The sequence below is a fragment of the Pipistrellus kuhlii genome, unplaced genomic scaffold (genome assembly GCF_014108245.1).
Source record: "Pipistrellus kuhlii isolate mPipKuh1 unplaced genomic scaffold, mPipKuh1.p scaffold_m20_p_66, whole genome shotgun sequence".
NCBI classification, from domain to species: Eukaryota; Metazoa; Chordata; class Mammalia; order Chiroptera; family Vespertilionidae; genus Pipistrellus; species Pipistrellus kuhlii.
Genome location: NW_023425569.1, coordinates 157,216 through 172,399, shown reverse-complemented (window position 1 = coordinate 172,399; position 15,184 = coordinate 157,216). Strand labels below are relative to the sequence as shown.

General features: G+C 43.2%; 1 protein-coding gene across 1 annotated transcript in view; it reads left to right on the top strand.

Annotated features, from left to right (window-relative positions):
- UGGT1 (UDP-glucose glycoprotein glucosyltransferase 1) overlaps positions 1 to 15,184 on the top strand; it is a 152,944-nt gene that overhangs the window by 61,417 nt on the left and 76,343 nt on the right. Inside the window, 2 exon segments of the mRNA XM_036420289.1 lie at positions 1,416 to 1,551; positions 8,249 to 8,380. Coding sequence (XP_036276182.1) covers positions 1,416 to 1,551; positions 8,249 to 8,380 — 268 coding nt within the window.

Below are 15,184 nucleotides of genomic sequence, written 5' to 3'. Positions count from 1 at the left end.
GCTTGTACATGAGGAGTTTGTGGCTCGAGTTTGCTTGCCAGGGAAAGGGTTTTACTGAGTGTGTGTCTGTGTCACAAGCCTCTTCCCTTTCAGTGCAGAGTCTTGCCAGAGCTTTTGTTTGATTGTCGGGGACTGCACGTATAGGACAAGCATTGTTTAGGTGCACACAGACACACTTAATTCATTTGTGTTGCCAAATATACCAATAGGGTAGTTGAATGACTTTGAAGAACAATGTGTTTTTCCTTTTTAAAAATATACTTTTATTGATTTCAGAGAGGAAGGGAGAGGGAGAGAGAATGATGAGAGAATCATTGATCGGCTGCCTCCTGCATGCTCCACACTGGGGATTGAGCCTGCAACCCGGGCATGTGCCCTGACCAGGAATTGAACTAGTGACCTCTTGGTTCAAGGTTATTGCTCAACCACTGAGCCACTTCAGCCAGGTGGAAACAGCTTGCTTTTTAAAATATATATTTTATTGATTTTTTACAAAGAGGAAGGGAAAGGGATAGAGAGTTAGAAACATCGATCAGCTGCCTCCTGCACATCTCCTACTGAGAATGTGCCCACAACCAACGTACATGCCCTTGATTGGAATCAAACCTGGGACCTTTCAGTCCGCAGGCCAATAATGCTCTATCCACTGAGCAACACCAGTTAGGGTGAAACAGCTTGCTTCAACAGTTGAAAGTCCCAGCCACCTTTGGGAACCTGCTTATTTATTCTGTAAGTGATGAATGCCTTTGCCAGCCATATTGGAGTAGGATGTGAACTGTGTTTTTCAACAAGGAATCATTGTCCTGTATTAGCTAGCTACAGTATTTGTATGGGGTACATTCCTTTTAACCAGTTGCTTTTTCCCCCCAATTACAGTTTACATTCAATATTATTTTTTATTAGTTCCAGGTGTAGAGCATGGAGGGTAGACAATCGTATACTTTACAAAGTGTTCCCCTTCATATTTCCAGCATTCACGTGGCACCATACATGGTCACTACAATATTATTGACTATATTCCCTACGCTGTACTTTATATTCCATGACTATTCGATAACTACCAACTTGTACTTCTTAATTCCTTCACCTTTTTCACCTCAACCCCCTTCCGCTCTGGCAACCATCAGTCTGTTCTTTGTATCTGTGAGTCTGTTTATTCATTTATTTTGTTCTTTAGATTCCACATGTAAATTAAATCACATGGTACTTGTTTCATTTCACTTAGCTTAATACCCTCTAGGCCCATCCATGCTGTCACAAATGATAATTCATTTTTGTGTTGGTGTCTATTGGTGGGCACATGGGTTGCTTCCATATCGTGGCTATTGTAAATAATGCTGCATTGAACATAGGGGTTCATTCACCAGTTTTCTTACTTCAGGTAAGTCTTCCCACTCCTTCTTTCTTGTCATCAGACTTGGTTTAATCTTCGTGGTTAATGATTCTGAAGATGTGGATGGGATGCAAGATGCTGGAGTGGCTGTTTTGAGAGCATATAATTATGCTGCCCAAGAAGTAGATCATTATCATGCCTTCCAAACCCTGACACAGGTATGTTTTCATTCAAAATGTTGAAGAATTTTTAAATCTAACTTACTCTAAGAAACAGTGTGTGGTAAGAGAATTTGTATATCTGTAAAGAGAAAAGGTAAGACATCTCTAGCTAGTGTCTTTTGGTAAATGTGATGTTTTATACTTATTTTTAAAAAAGGTTTGCTTTTCCCCTCTTTAAGACAATCATGATATTTTCATTAGGACTCAAGTCATGAAATTATTAATCAAGTCATGAAATTCTCAATGTCTGTTTTCTTCATATTAACTGGGAACTTTTAAATGCCCTAATTTTACATATATTTAAAATTATTGCTCAAGTTCAAATATAAAAAATTTCATATTCAATAAATTTAAAAAAGTATTATGTTCAGAAGAAGTACCAATTATTTTTTTAAAAAAATATATTTTATTGATTTTGTACAGAGAGAAAGGGAGAGAGATAGAGAGTTAGAAACATCGATGAGAGAGTCATCGATCAGCTGCCTCTTGCACACCCCCTACTGGGGATATGCCCGCAACCAAGGTACATGCCCTTGACTGGAATTGAACCCGGGACCCTTCAGTCCCCAAGCCGATGCTCTATCCATTGAGCCAAACCAGTCTCGGCAGAAGTACCAATTAATTCTGTTGCAGATTAGTGGTAATCATTCAAAACCATCAGAAGCATTGATTCTCACCACATTTATTTTACCTGGAAACATGGAGTCAGTCTGCTGTCTGTTATGCTGTTATTTAGAGTTTCAGTCAGTGGTGCTTTTTAATGAGTTAAAATGCATGTTACTGGCTAACAGTCACCAAAGGCTCTTTACCAGACCTAATATTAGCTGTGAGGGATAGAGAAAGGGGCTAAGAAGTCATCTGTGTCCTCAGAGAACTGGCAGTCTAGTGGAGACACACCCTGCACTGGGGAGCCCAGCTGGCCATGGCAGTACTAGGCCTCAGAGCACACAGAGCGGCCGCCGCATCCTTAGGGCAGGGCCGCTGTCCCAGCGGAGTCCAGGAGGAGCAGTCCGGCAGCTGAACCATGGCTGCAGATCAGAGGCAGTGGTTTAAGGTGTCACCTCACTTGAGCATTGTGAGAGCCAAGTAGAGAGGAGCTGTTGAAGCTCCAGCTCCAGAGCTCAGGAGTCCAGATCCGAGAGTTAAACTGCAATTAGAAACACGGTTCCGAACACGCGTGGAGAGGGACGCCCGCTGAGCCGGGCTGTTTCTCTGCCCAGGGCGGGTGGCGGGAGTTAGCAGGGCTGGGAGCACGAGGAGTCCAAGACGTTGCTGAGGATGGTGTGTGAAGTCTGCTTTTTAAAGATCCTCCCCATAGCTATGTGAAGGAAAGGATAATCTGAGTTTTCATTTATTTTTGTTTATTCTTAATTGCAAAAGTAAAAAAATAATTCACTGTAAATGTTTTCCCTAAATACTATTAAAATGTGAGAGGATCCAAGATGGCTGCTCAGGTAGACACCTAACCGCAGCAGCACACAACAATTTCAATGGAATACAACTAAAATATAAAATGGACATTGCCCAGAGCTACAGGTAGTCAACTGACTGAAAATTCTACAACAAGAAGGAAAGAGAAAACCAGAAGGAAAATCAGGGGAGCTGAAAAAAGCCTAAGGTATGGAGACATGCTGCGCGCTCGCACACACGCGCGTGGAGAGGACGCAGCCGGAGAGGAGGAGGAGGCTGGGTGCCTGCCTGGCGTTCCCTAGCAGGAAGGAAATAAAACCCCCGGCCTGGGCTGAACCCCCAAACCGGCAGCGCTGAGCCCCAGTTCTGGGCCAGACCCTGGGGACCCAGGCTCCGGCAGGGGGAGACGGGGCTGTGAGGCGGAATCCCAGGGGAGCGGCAAAAAGTGGAGTCCCCGGAGTCGCACACATTGTGCGCAGAGGATGGAATGTCGACTCTGATGCTGGATTGCCCTGGCGGGAAGGAAACAAAACCTCGGAGTCCCAGGGGAGCAGCGAAAAGCGGAGCCCCCGGAGTCGCGCACATTGCACGCAGAGGACAGTCTGTTGACTCTGATGCTAGACTCTCCTAGTGGGAAGGAGAAAAAAAGCTCCAAACTGGGAGGAACGCGACAAGGAGCAGGAGCCCCTGCCAGACACCGGCCAGCCGGGCGCCAACAAGGAGCCGGGCGACGGGGCCCCCAGGGAGGGGGTGCTGGTGGGCCTTCGACTGCTGAGCTCGGGCAATGGAGCTGAGGCCGGAGGCTGCTTCCTGGGCGGCGCCGACCCCGGCAACAGGCTGAAGCCACGAAGAAGCCCGCGGAGAACAAAGGGGTGCTGCAGGCCAACCTGCTGAGCTTCCAGGACAAGGAGGAAGAAACCGAAGAAGTTTTCAATGTGAAGAAATCAAGTTATAGCAAAAGGTAGTAAAATTACTTAAGAAAGAATACAAAGAAGATCTTGAAAAATCGAATACTAAGTCAGAACTCAACTCAGCAGCCAACATTGCAACATAAATGCCTTTTAAAAAAAAGGACAGAATGTTGGAACAGCGGCGGCCAGGCCTAGAGTGGCCAGGCACAAGGCAGTGGCACTCGGGCCCCGAGTAGCAACAGCCAGGTCCCAGAGCAGCAGCAGCCAGAACCAGAGCAGCAACAGCCAGGCCTGGAGCAGCCAGACCTGGAGCAGTGGCAGCCAGGCCTGAGGCTGAGGCGGCCAAGCCCAGGGTGGCCAGTACAGGAGCACCGAGGCCCGGAGAAGCCAGGCCCAGAGCAGCCGGGTCGGGAGCAGCCAGGCCCAGAACAGCAGCAGCCAAGCTCGGGACATCCAGGCCGGGAGCTGCCAGGCTCGGAGTGGCCGGGCCCGGAACAGCCGGGCCCAGAGCAGCAGCAGCCAAGCTCGGGACATCCAGGCTGGGAGCGGCCAGGCCCAGAGAGGCCGGGCCCGGAGCAACCGGGCCCAGAGCAGGCGGGTCAGGAACGGCCAGGCCCAGAGCAGCAGCAACCATGCTTGGAGCAGCGAGGTCGGGAACTTCCAGGCTCGGAGCGGCCGGGCCCAGAGCAGCCAGGCCCAGAGCAGTCAGGCCTTGTGCGGCCAGGCCTAGTGTGGCCGGGCCTGGAGCACCCAGGCCCGGAGCAGCCGGGCCCAGAGCAGCCAGGCCGGAATGGCAGGCCCGGAGCAGCAGCAGCCAGGCCCGGAGGGGCCAGGCCCAGAGTGGCCGGGTCGGGTGTAGCCAGGCCTGGAGCAGCAGCAGCCAGGCCGGGAGCGGCCGTGGCCAGACCCGGAGCAGCTGGTTGTGGAATGGACCAGAGCAACAGAGGCCAGGCCCGGAACAGCTCGCTCCTCGCCTGCCCCCACCCCACGGCTGCCTCTCAGACATGGCTGGAAACTTTTGCGGGAACTTGAGGGTCTGCTGAATCAAGTGATGAAGGATTAGATCTGGATGTGTTGAGTTAGTATAGCGCTGGGGTGTTGATCTGTGAGTGCCTTGGGTGGGGCCTGGATGAGGTTGATTTATCTATTTGGAAATGTCTTTTGTGTGAAGTGTATCCTTGGGCATGTGGAGGTATTATTGATTTGAGAAAATGCTAAGTAACTGATTTACTATCTGAAAAATTTAAAGTTTTGAAAGTTTAAGGTCTCTTGCCAAAAAGAGGTTTTAAAGCTAACACCTTAATTTTAATCCCACCCAGAACAGATAATCCAATTCCAACCAGCAGCTATGTTTAAACAATGTGTCCATTTACACTTGAATGGCTACACCTTTTGATAACCTAAGGGCAAGTTTACATGTAAACAAGTTTGTTTCTCAATTCCCAAGGCAGAAAAAAAACAAGGTTTAAAAATAATTAGATTTTAATATTTATTCTTAGAAGTGTAAAGTCTATTAATTAAAAAAACAACAACAAAAAAAGGAGATTGAAAAACCTGATGAACAATAATAGCTGTTCATTGTAGTAGAGTTGGTGATATGGGAGGGGAGTGGACTGACTGTTCTCAGGGAAAGGGGGATTGGTCTAGGGGGGAAGAGACTGAACATAAACTGTGCACCTATGGATGAGGACAATGGAGGGTGGGGAGGGGGCGGAGGGTGGGGTGGGAACCTGGTGGAGGGAGGAAGAAATGAGGAACCTTTGTAATAATATGAACAAAAAAGATTGATTTAAAAAAATAATAATAATATTAAAGTGTGGATTTAAAATTTAACTGTCTCCACTCCCTAATCCTGCTCCTTAAAGTTAACCACCAATAAAAGATTGCCTTGTATCCTTTTAGATGTTTAACAGCACCTGTATAGGCATCTGTTTTATGTCTGCTTTATCAAAACGGAGATTTTGCCATATATATTTTGCAACTTATTTCCTCTAGCCATCATGGACATGAGTTCTTATTTCAAGGATTATTTACATTCAGATTTTCGAAAATTTAACACAGTTTTACATTTGGGGCTTAATGTAAGTAGGAATAGATTGGGTCATTTTATCAATGTATAGTTTCTAAGAAGCCATCTTGAAAATACTACCAAATTAAATACAACAATACATGAAAAAAAAATAATACATCATGATAGATGAGGTTTGTTCCAGTGGCATAGGATGGTTTAACACACAAATCAATCAATGCAGTACACCATGTTAACAAAACAAAGGATAAAAATCATATGATCTTATCAATAGATGCAGAAAAAGCATTTGATAAAATACAACTTCAGAAAAAGAAATTGAAAAAAACAACAATTCCTTTTGCAGTAGCCACCAGAAGAAGAAGATATCTAGGAAGATATCTACATACTGAAAACTACCAAGCATAATGAAAAGAGGTGAAAAAGACACAACAAAATGGAAAGATATTCTGTTCATGGATTGGAAGAATCAACATTGTTAAAATGGCCATTTTACCCAAAGAATATACAGACTTAATGCAATCTCCATCAAAATTCCAATGTCAGTTTTTAATGGAATAAATGGGGGGGAGGGAATCAGATTTGTATAGAATAACAAAAGACCCCGAAGAACCAAAGCAAACTCGAGAAAAATAACAAAGCCAGAGGTGTCACACTACCTGACTCCCGATTATACAGCAGATGGCGTGGTACTGGCAGAAAAATACAGACCGATGGAACAGGATTGAGAGCCCAGAAACAAAACCACATGTAAATGGACATGTAATTCCTGACAAAGGAGCCAAAAACACACAATGTAGAAAAGAGATCCTCTTCAATAAATGGTGCTGGGAGAATTGGAAAGCCACATGCAAATTAATGAAACTAGATTAAAATTTGTCTCCATGTATAAAAATTAATCTAGAAAGCATCAAAATCCTAAATAGAAGATCTGAAACAATAAAGTACATAGAAGAAAAAATAGGAACTGAACTTAATGGACCTTGGTCTTAGCGAACATTTTTATGAACTTGACCCCAGAGGCAAGGGAAGTAAAGGGAAAAATAAATTAATGGACTTTGTCAAACTGAAAAACTTCTGTGCAGCAAAACAAACCAACAACACAAAAAGGCAGCCGACCAGGTGGGAGATGATATTTGCAAACCCACAAATGTTTACTATCCAGAATTTGTAAAAAACTCATACAATTCGCCGAAACCGGTTTGGCTCAGTGGTAGACCATCGGTTTGCAGACTGAAAGGTCCCAGGTTCGATTCCAGGCAAGGGCAAGTACATTGGTTGCGGGCACATCCCGCTGGGGGGTGTGCAAGAGGCAGCTGGTTGATGTTTCTCTCTCATCGACGTTTCTAGCTCTCTCTCTCTCTCTCTCTCTAAAATATCAATGAATTAAAAACAAACAAACAAAAACTCATACAATTCAACACCAAGCTAACAATCTAATAAAAAATTGTGCACTTTTCAAAAAGACAAGTGCCCAATGGATATATATATAAATATGCTCAACTTTAGTAGGTATTATGAAAATGCACATCAAAACTACAATGAGATACCACCTCACACCTGTTAGAATGTCTGTTATCAACAAGACAAACAGTAATAAATGTTGGAGAGGTTGTGTAGAAAAGGGAACCCTCACTCCCTGCTTGTGGGAATGTGGATGGTACATCCACTGTGAAAAGCAGTCTGCAGTTCCTCAAAAAATTAAGAATAGGGTTACCATGTGACCCAGCAATTCCTCTCCTGGGTCTCTACCTGAAAAACTCAAAAACATTTATTTGCAAAGATATATGCACATCTGTGTTCATTGAAGCATTATTCATTGTGGCCAAGACATGCAGACAACTGAAGTGTCCCTCAGTAAAGGATGGGATACAGAAGGTGTAATATATATTATGGAATACTACTCCGCCATAAGAGAGGGTAAGACACTACCATTTGCGACAACATGGATGGATCTTGAAAATATTATGCTGAGTTAAATAAGTCAGTCAGAAGAAGCTAAGAACCCAATGATAATCACTCATGCGGGTTATAAACTGAAACTCAGATACAGAGAATAGTATAGTGATGACCAGAGGGAACGGGTGGCAATTAAAGGGGCCTAGTATTTGGTGACTGAAGGTGATTTGACTTTGGGTGGTGGCACACTTGAAACATGTTAATACATTTAACTTAAAAAAAGAAGGCATATTGAGGTAATATAGAAAAGAGAATTGCTATCCCCTATTGACCCCATTTGACCTTTTAAGAAAAATAGTCATGCTTTCCTCCACATTCATTAATCTTTTGTAATAAACACAATGAAATTGAAAAGTATAGTTGGTTAACCAGTTGCTTTTTCCAGATATATAACAAAGTAAGGACTGGAGAAAAGGTGAAGGTTGAACACGTGGTCAGCGTCCTGGAGAAGAAGTACCCGTATGTCGAAGTGAACAGCATTTTGGGGATTGATTCTGCTTATGATCAGAATCGGAAGGTAAGGGTTCCTCAGTGTTTTTCACTGGACGGCAACACGGTCCTTTTCTCGCCTCCCTTTTTTGAGGTTGTCGTTATTAGCGATGCTGATTAAAGTGTTTAGGTTCTAGCATTTAAAAATTTAGAAACCAGATCACATCTCTGAGTCTGCAAATGTAGTTTATATTTCAGCTTTGTGAAGATTCTGATTTTTTAGCTGGCATATTAAATTGAAAAGCCTTTTCGTTTTCACAATGCAGTGGTAGTGCTTTTATGATATACTGTATATTCTGGATAAAATCTTTTGGAAGATTGATTGCCAGGACATGAGGTATGACAGTGTGTATCGTTTATAGTTATTCAGGCTAAAGACAGAAATGTCTTGAGAAATGTAATAAACAGAATGGCAAAATGTGGTGATAAAAATATAGAAAAATAATTTGAAAATTTTTATTTAAAGCTAGTATGTTCCTTAGTGAGATATTAAGTACAGTAAAGCTCTTACCTATTGCAAGCTGGAATGAGGTATTGAGTTTATTGAAAACAAATGTGTGGCAGTGAATCAAAATACATTTCCAACATGTTAATTTAAAACTATAAAAAGATATTTATTTACCAACTGCTTTCTTTTTTGCAAATGAAGACAAGGCCTTTGGTTCTTCTGTTTGGAGATCATTCCTTTAGAAGTCATACTTATGATTAATTGTTTATTTCTCTTTCGTCTGAGTACAGAATCCTCTGAGATTTTTATAATCTTCCTCTCCCCTTTTGTAGTTATCTTACCCACATCTAATTCAGCATTAGCTGTTTTTGGTTTTTCACTTTTTTGAATTTTGCTAGTCATTCAGTTTATTTTTTGGGGGAGACCCACTTTTTCTTTTTGCAGTCATATTTTGTTGGCTGTATAATACTAATTATTTTTTTTTTATTCACTAAGGAAAATAGTTGGTTTGGAAACAGACACATGATTTTTGGTAAACAAATAGCTTAAATGAGGGGAGCAAATATGTGTGCATTCTAGAGAGTAGCTTAACAGAGTAAGAACTGAGCATGCTCTATAACAAGTCTTTGTTGTATTACCTTATATTGGTTAAGAGATCTTCTATAAATTTTCCTCGTTTTAGAGATCTTCAACAAAATACTATTTAATAAGAACAAAACTTAACAACTAGAGATATTTCTGAAGTACCTTGAAATAAGGAATAACGGTTTACTTTTAGACACATCTGTTGGGGTGCCTGTTGGGGAGTGACACGCAGAGCATGAAGTGTGGTGGCTGTGATGTTAGTGTTGGCATGTTGTAGGTGGGAGGCCTACAGTGGACAGCTCTGCCAGTTTGGGGCAGTTTGATGAGAGCTTCCTAGAGAGGTGGTGACACTTGTCTTCCCTGGGATTGAAAGTTTTTAGAGGGATAAGCGAAAACAAAATGAAACAAACCCACAGGTTTATTATATGTGTACATTGATATTGAGTACAGAACTAAGTAAAATACTGACTTTCTACCAATTCATTTGAAAATGTAAATTCATACCAGGAGCTAGAGGGTCTGTGAGGATGACAGCTTGTTTTTCCTCTTTACTATTTCTCTTACGTCCTTTAGTATCGTTTACAGCCAATGATAAGAATTTTCCTGCAGCTTTATTGTGGTACTAGGGACCCAGTGCATGAATTCATGCACCTTGAAAGGAGCTGTGGGCCACAAGGGCTGAAATGGGCACAGGGGCAGGTCTCGGCCCATCCTCTGGGCCCGCCCAGGCCCTCCCTCTGTGGGCTCCGGTCCCCTCTCTGCCAGCAGCCCGCTCCCGCTGTCACTGCTCCCATGCACTGACGATGCTGGCTCTGCTCGCACCCACTGATGGCGTGGAGCGATTGGGGCTGGTGCCAGCAGCAGATGCAAATGGAGCCAGCTGTCAGTGTGAGCAGTGGCTGCTGCCCCGATCACCCTCAGGAGCAGGGGGGAGGTGGAGAAGCCACCTGCAGCCACTGCTCATACCTGCTGACAGCACGGAGCAATTGGGGCTGGTGCTGGGTGCCAACAGTGGGTGCAAGCAGTCCCGGTGCCAGCAGCAGGTGCAAGTGCTGGATGGGACAGTGGTGTGTGGGAGGAAAGATATTTCAGTAACCACAGAGGCTTGCCCCGATGAAAGCGACTGGCGTCCTGCCTTGGTCTGGCGCCCCCACTCACTTGCTCCACAGTCCTGCCATGGCCGATGCCTGCCATGTTCTACGCTCTTCTTGCTGCCTGCTGCTGATGTTCCACATGCGCCCCCTGGTGGTCAGTGCACATCATAGCGACTATTTGTTCAGTTCTTCCTCCGTTCGGTCTATTTGCATATTAGGGTTTTATATATATATTGATAGTTGACTTGTAACATTGTGTAAGTTTGAGGTGTACAGTTGTTGATTTAGTACATGATTACCCAGTAATGTTAACACCTCTATCATCTCACATAATTACCATTTCTTTTTTGTGGTGAGACTATTTAAGATCTACTCTCTCAGCAATTTTCAGGAATATAATACAGTATTGTTAAGTGTAAACATCTTGCTTTACACTAGGTCCCCAGAACTTATACCTTGAAGATTATATATTTTGAAAAACATCTCTCCATTTACACCCTACCCAGCTCCTGACAACCATCATCTATGAGTTCAGTTCTTTCAGATTCCACATACAAGTACTTGTCTTTCTTTTTCTGATTTATTTAGATCCATGTTATTGCAAATGGCAGGACTTTTTAAATTTCTCTTGGCTGAATAATATCATGTGTGTGTGTGTGTGTATACATATGGCTAATATGCAGTGTCCCCTTGGGAGTTTGACCAGGAGACCAGGAGTTCGATTGCTTGCTATGATGTGCGTTGACCACTAGGGGACGGCGCGGAATGAAAGAAGGCCTCCATGGCAGCCAGAAGGAAGATCCCAGCCAGCAGTTGGAAGGCTCTGATAGGCCCTGATCTCCAGCCAGGTCTAGGGTCCCTACCCATGCACAAATTTTGTACACACTGTGTGTGTGTGTGTGTGTGTGTGTGTGTGTGTGTGTGTGTGTATATATATATATATATATATATATATATATATATATCCATTCAACTGCTGACAGACATTTTTCATGTCTTGGGTCTTACAAGTCATGCTGCAGTGACAACGTGGGAATGCAGATATCTCTGAGAGCCTGTCTCCATTCTCTTTAGCTCTCCACAAGTGAGATTGCTAGATCATGTCATAGTTTATTCTATAATTGCTGACGAACCCCCATACATTTTTCTGTAGTGGCTGCACCAATTTATATTCCTATCAACTACATGAGGGTTCCCTTTTTTTCATATCTTCAGGATAATTTATTATCTCTTGACTTTTTGATGATGGCCTTTCTAACAGGTATAAGTGATATATTATCTTGGTTTTGATTCACATTTCTGTGATTAGCGACATTTAACACCTTTTCATGTACTTGTCAGTCATCTCAAAATATCTTTCAGTTCTTCTACCCCTTACTAATCAAATATTTTTTCTTACATATTTTGGATATTAGCCTTTTATCATATATGTAATTTGCGTGTTTTCAATAGACTATGTTGTTATTTGCTTCTTTTGCTGTATAGAAGCTTTTAATTTTCATGTAGTCCCATTAGTGTTTTTTTTGTTTTGTTTTGTTTTTGTTTTTGTTTTTGCTTATGCTTTTGTTGTCTTATCTGAAAAAAATCATTGCCATGATTGATGTCAAGGAGCTTTTTCCATCTGTTTTCTTCTAGGGGTTTTATGGTTTCAGGCCTGTGTTTTTGTCTTTCAGCCATTTCTAGTTAATTTTTGTGAGTAGTGTAAGATGTGGTCCAATTTCGTTCTTCTGCATGTGTTTATCTAGTTTTCCAGCATCATTAATCAAAGAAACTATCATTTCCCCTTTGAGTATTCTTGGCTTCCTTGTCTTGTGGGAGCTCCTTTCACGTCCTGTGTGGTTCAGGGTTCCAGTTCAGGGTTAGGGTTCTAGAGAATGCCACACAAAAATGAAAAGAGACTAGAAAATATTATTTTGGCTATATTGGGAGGCCAGGTCAGAGTCCACCTCTAGGGGGAGGACTACCACTGCTCTGGCCTTGCTATCCCTTTTATTAGGCTCTGAGATACCCCATATCCTTTAGGCAGGAAATTGCAATAATAGACTATCAGCAAGAGTTTACATATGACTAACAGGTGTAGGCTACTTTAACTACCAATGTCTCAACTAAACATTGAGTGATTAGCTCCAACCATTCAGAGCAATTATGGTTGACCAGCCTTCCTGATTCCCTTTTCACATTTCTCTATTAGTGACAATGATCGGTTTCCAGCATTGTTTAACATTAGTTGGCTATATATGCATAGATTTATTTCTGAGTTCTTGATTTTCATTTGTGTGTTTATTTTTATGCAGTACCATGCTGTTTTGATTACTATATTATTATTAGAACCCTGGTGCACAAAATTTGTGCATGGGGGTGTGTGTTCCTCAGCCCAGCCTGCACCCTCTCCAATCTGGGACATCCCTCTCACCATCCAGGACTGCTGGCTCCCAACTGCTCACCTGTCTTCCTTCTTGATTGCCCCTAACTGCTTTTTCCTGCCAGCCTGATCACCCTCTAACCACTCCCCTGCCAGCCTGATTGATGTCTAACTGCTCCCCTGCCAGCCTGATCACCCCTAACTGCCCTCCCCTGCCAGTCTGGTCACCCCTAACTGCCCTCCCCTGCTGGCCCAGTCACCCCTAACTTCCCTTCCTTACCAGCCTGATCGCCCCTAACTTCCCTCCCCAACTGCCCTGTTACGCCCAGATTTCATGATCCCCAAAGATCACCAGGGAGCCGAGTCCGATGTAAAAGCAGAAGAGTCTTTTTATTTCAGGCTAGCCCAGCTCATCCCCCACATACCAATGCAGCGGCAAGGTGGAGGAAGAGGGCGGGTTTCTCCTAGAACAAAGGATTTATAGAGGTGGTGAGGTCGCTGCTTTGGCTGACCCCCGATTCGCTGGGTGAGGGCTAGGGTCCAGTTACATAGTGATATACAAAATGGAGGATGCAATGCCCTGGTTTCTCTTCAGATCGCATAAATCTTTTGCCTTTTACAAAATGGAGGATGCAGCACAAGATAGAGTCAGGAGTTAACCCTGTCCTGCCCTCTCACCCTCCCCTGCAGGCCTGGTTGCCACCAACTGCCCTTCTCTGCAGGTTTAGTCACCCCCAATTGCCCTCCCTGGTCGGCCATCTTGTGAAGACATAGAGGCAACCATCTTGTTATAATGCAAGGGTGAGATGCCACCTATGCTTATTAGAATCCTTCCATTTCAGCCTAAAGAACTCCTTTTGGCATTTTTTGTAGGGCAGGTTTAGTTGTGATGAACCCTTAACTTTCGTCTGTCTGGGAAACAGTTCTAAAGGATACTTGTGCCCGGGAGAGTATTGTTAGTGGGCAGTTTTTCTCAGCACTTTGCACACAACAGGCCGCTCCTCTTGCCTATGCGTTTCTGCTGGTAAATCTGCTGACAGCCTCGCTTTAAAGCAGTAAGGCTCTTTAGAGCTGCTTTTAATATTCTCTCTTTGGCTTTGACTTCTGACGGTTTCATTACAATGTCTGTTGCTGAGGATCTCTTTAGTTGATTTTTTTTTTATGACTTTATTAACCTGGATATCAAACTCTCTCCCAGATTTGGAAAGTTCTCAGCCATTTCTTAAAATAAGTTCTCTGCCTCTTCTCCATCTTGTCTCCTGGGACTCCAGTAATTTTCAATTTAACCATATACCATTTCTTTCTTTCATTCATTTTTCTTTATTCTCTGGCTATATAATTTCAAAGTTCCTATCTTCTAATTCAAAGATTTGTTTCTTCTGATTGATTGATTTGATGTTAACGCTGTTTCATTTTTCATTTTATTCATTATATTTCTTAGCTCTAGAATTTCTTCTTGGTTCTTTTATTATGATTTCTCTTTTTTGTTGTTGTTAAACTTTTAATTTTGTTTAGATATTGTTTGCCTTATTTTGTTGAATTTTCTTTTCTCTTTCTCTCTCTCTCTCTTCCCCGCCCCCATAGCTTATTGTATTTCCCTAAAACAGCTATTTTGGATTCTTCATGGGGTAAATCACAGGTCTCCCTGTCTTTGGGATCAGCTAATAGAAGATTATTGTGATTCTTTTGGTGATATTATACCTTCTTTATTTTTCATGTTTCTTGCAGTTTTGCATTGCTTTCTTTGCATTTGAAGTAGCAGTCACTTTCTCTAGTCTTTTGTAACTGCCTTTGGGTGAGAAATACCTTTCTTCAGGCTGCTAGGCATTCTGACTGCCGGTGGACACACCTGCTCCGTGCTCTTCGTTCCCTCTGGTACAGAATTCAGAAACTTGTATAAATTCTCTTGATTCTACAATGTCAGTATTGGGCCTTGACCAGCCCCCCATTTGTTTTCCCCAAGACGGCCCTAAAGCTCAAGTCTTTTGGCTCTTTCTGGCCCACAGATTTGGGCTGACTTTCTGTGTGTCTAACTGACCATCTGGCAAAATCTGTCTCTGCCACTGTCAGGAGTGCACACTGGGAGCTGCCACAGGGTGGAGTGTGTCTGAGGTGAGCATGGTAGGGTGAGCTCTTGGGGGAGTCTGTGGAGGACGTGTTCTGGGTGGCTCATGGGTGTACATCTTGATGAAGGCAGTATGATCTGCTTCCATTACTGCCTCCTAAAAGCCCAGCCTCCTCCCACTCCCAGCATGCAGCTCCCAGTCGGTGCTTTGGGATGGATGAGAGAGAAAGGCGTCTGTGCAGCATCCTAGATAGATAGTGCGGAGCCAGGGCATGCTC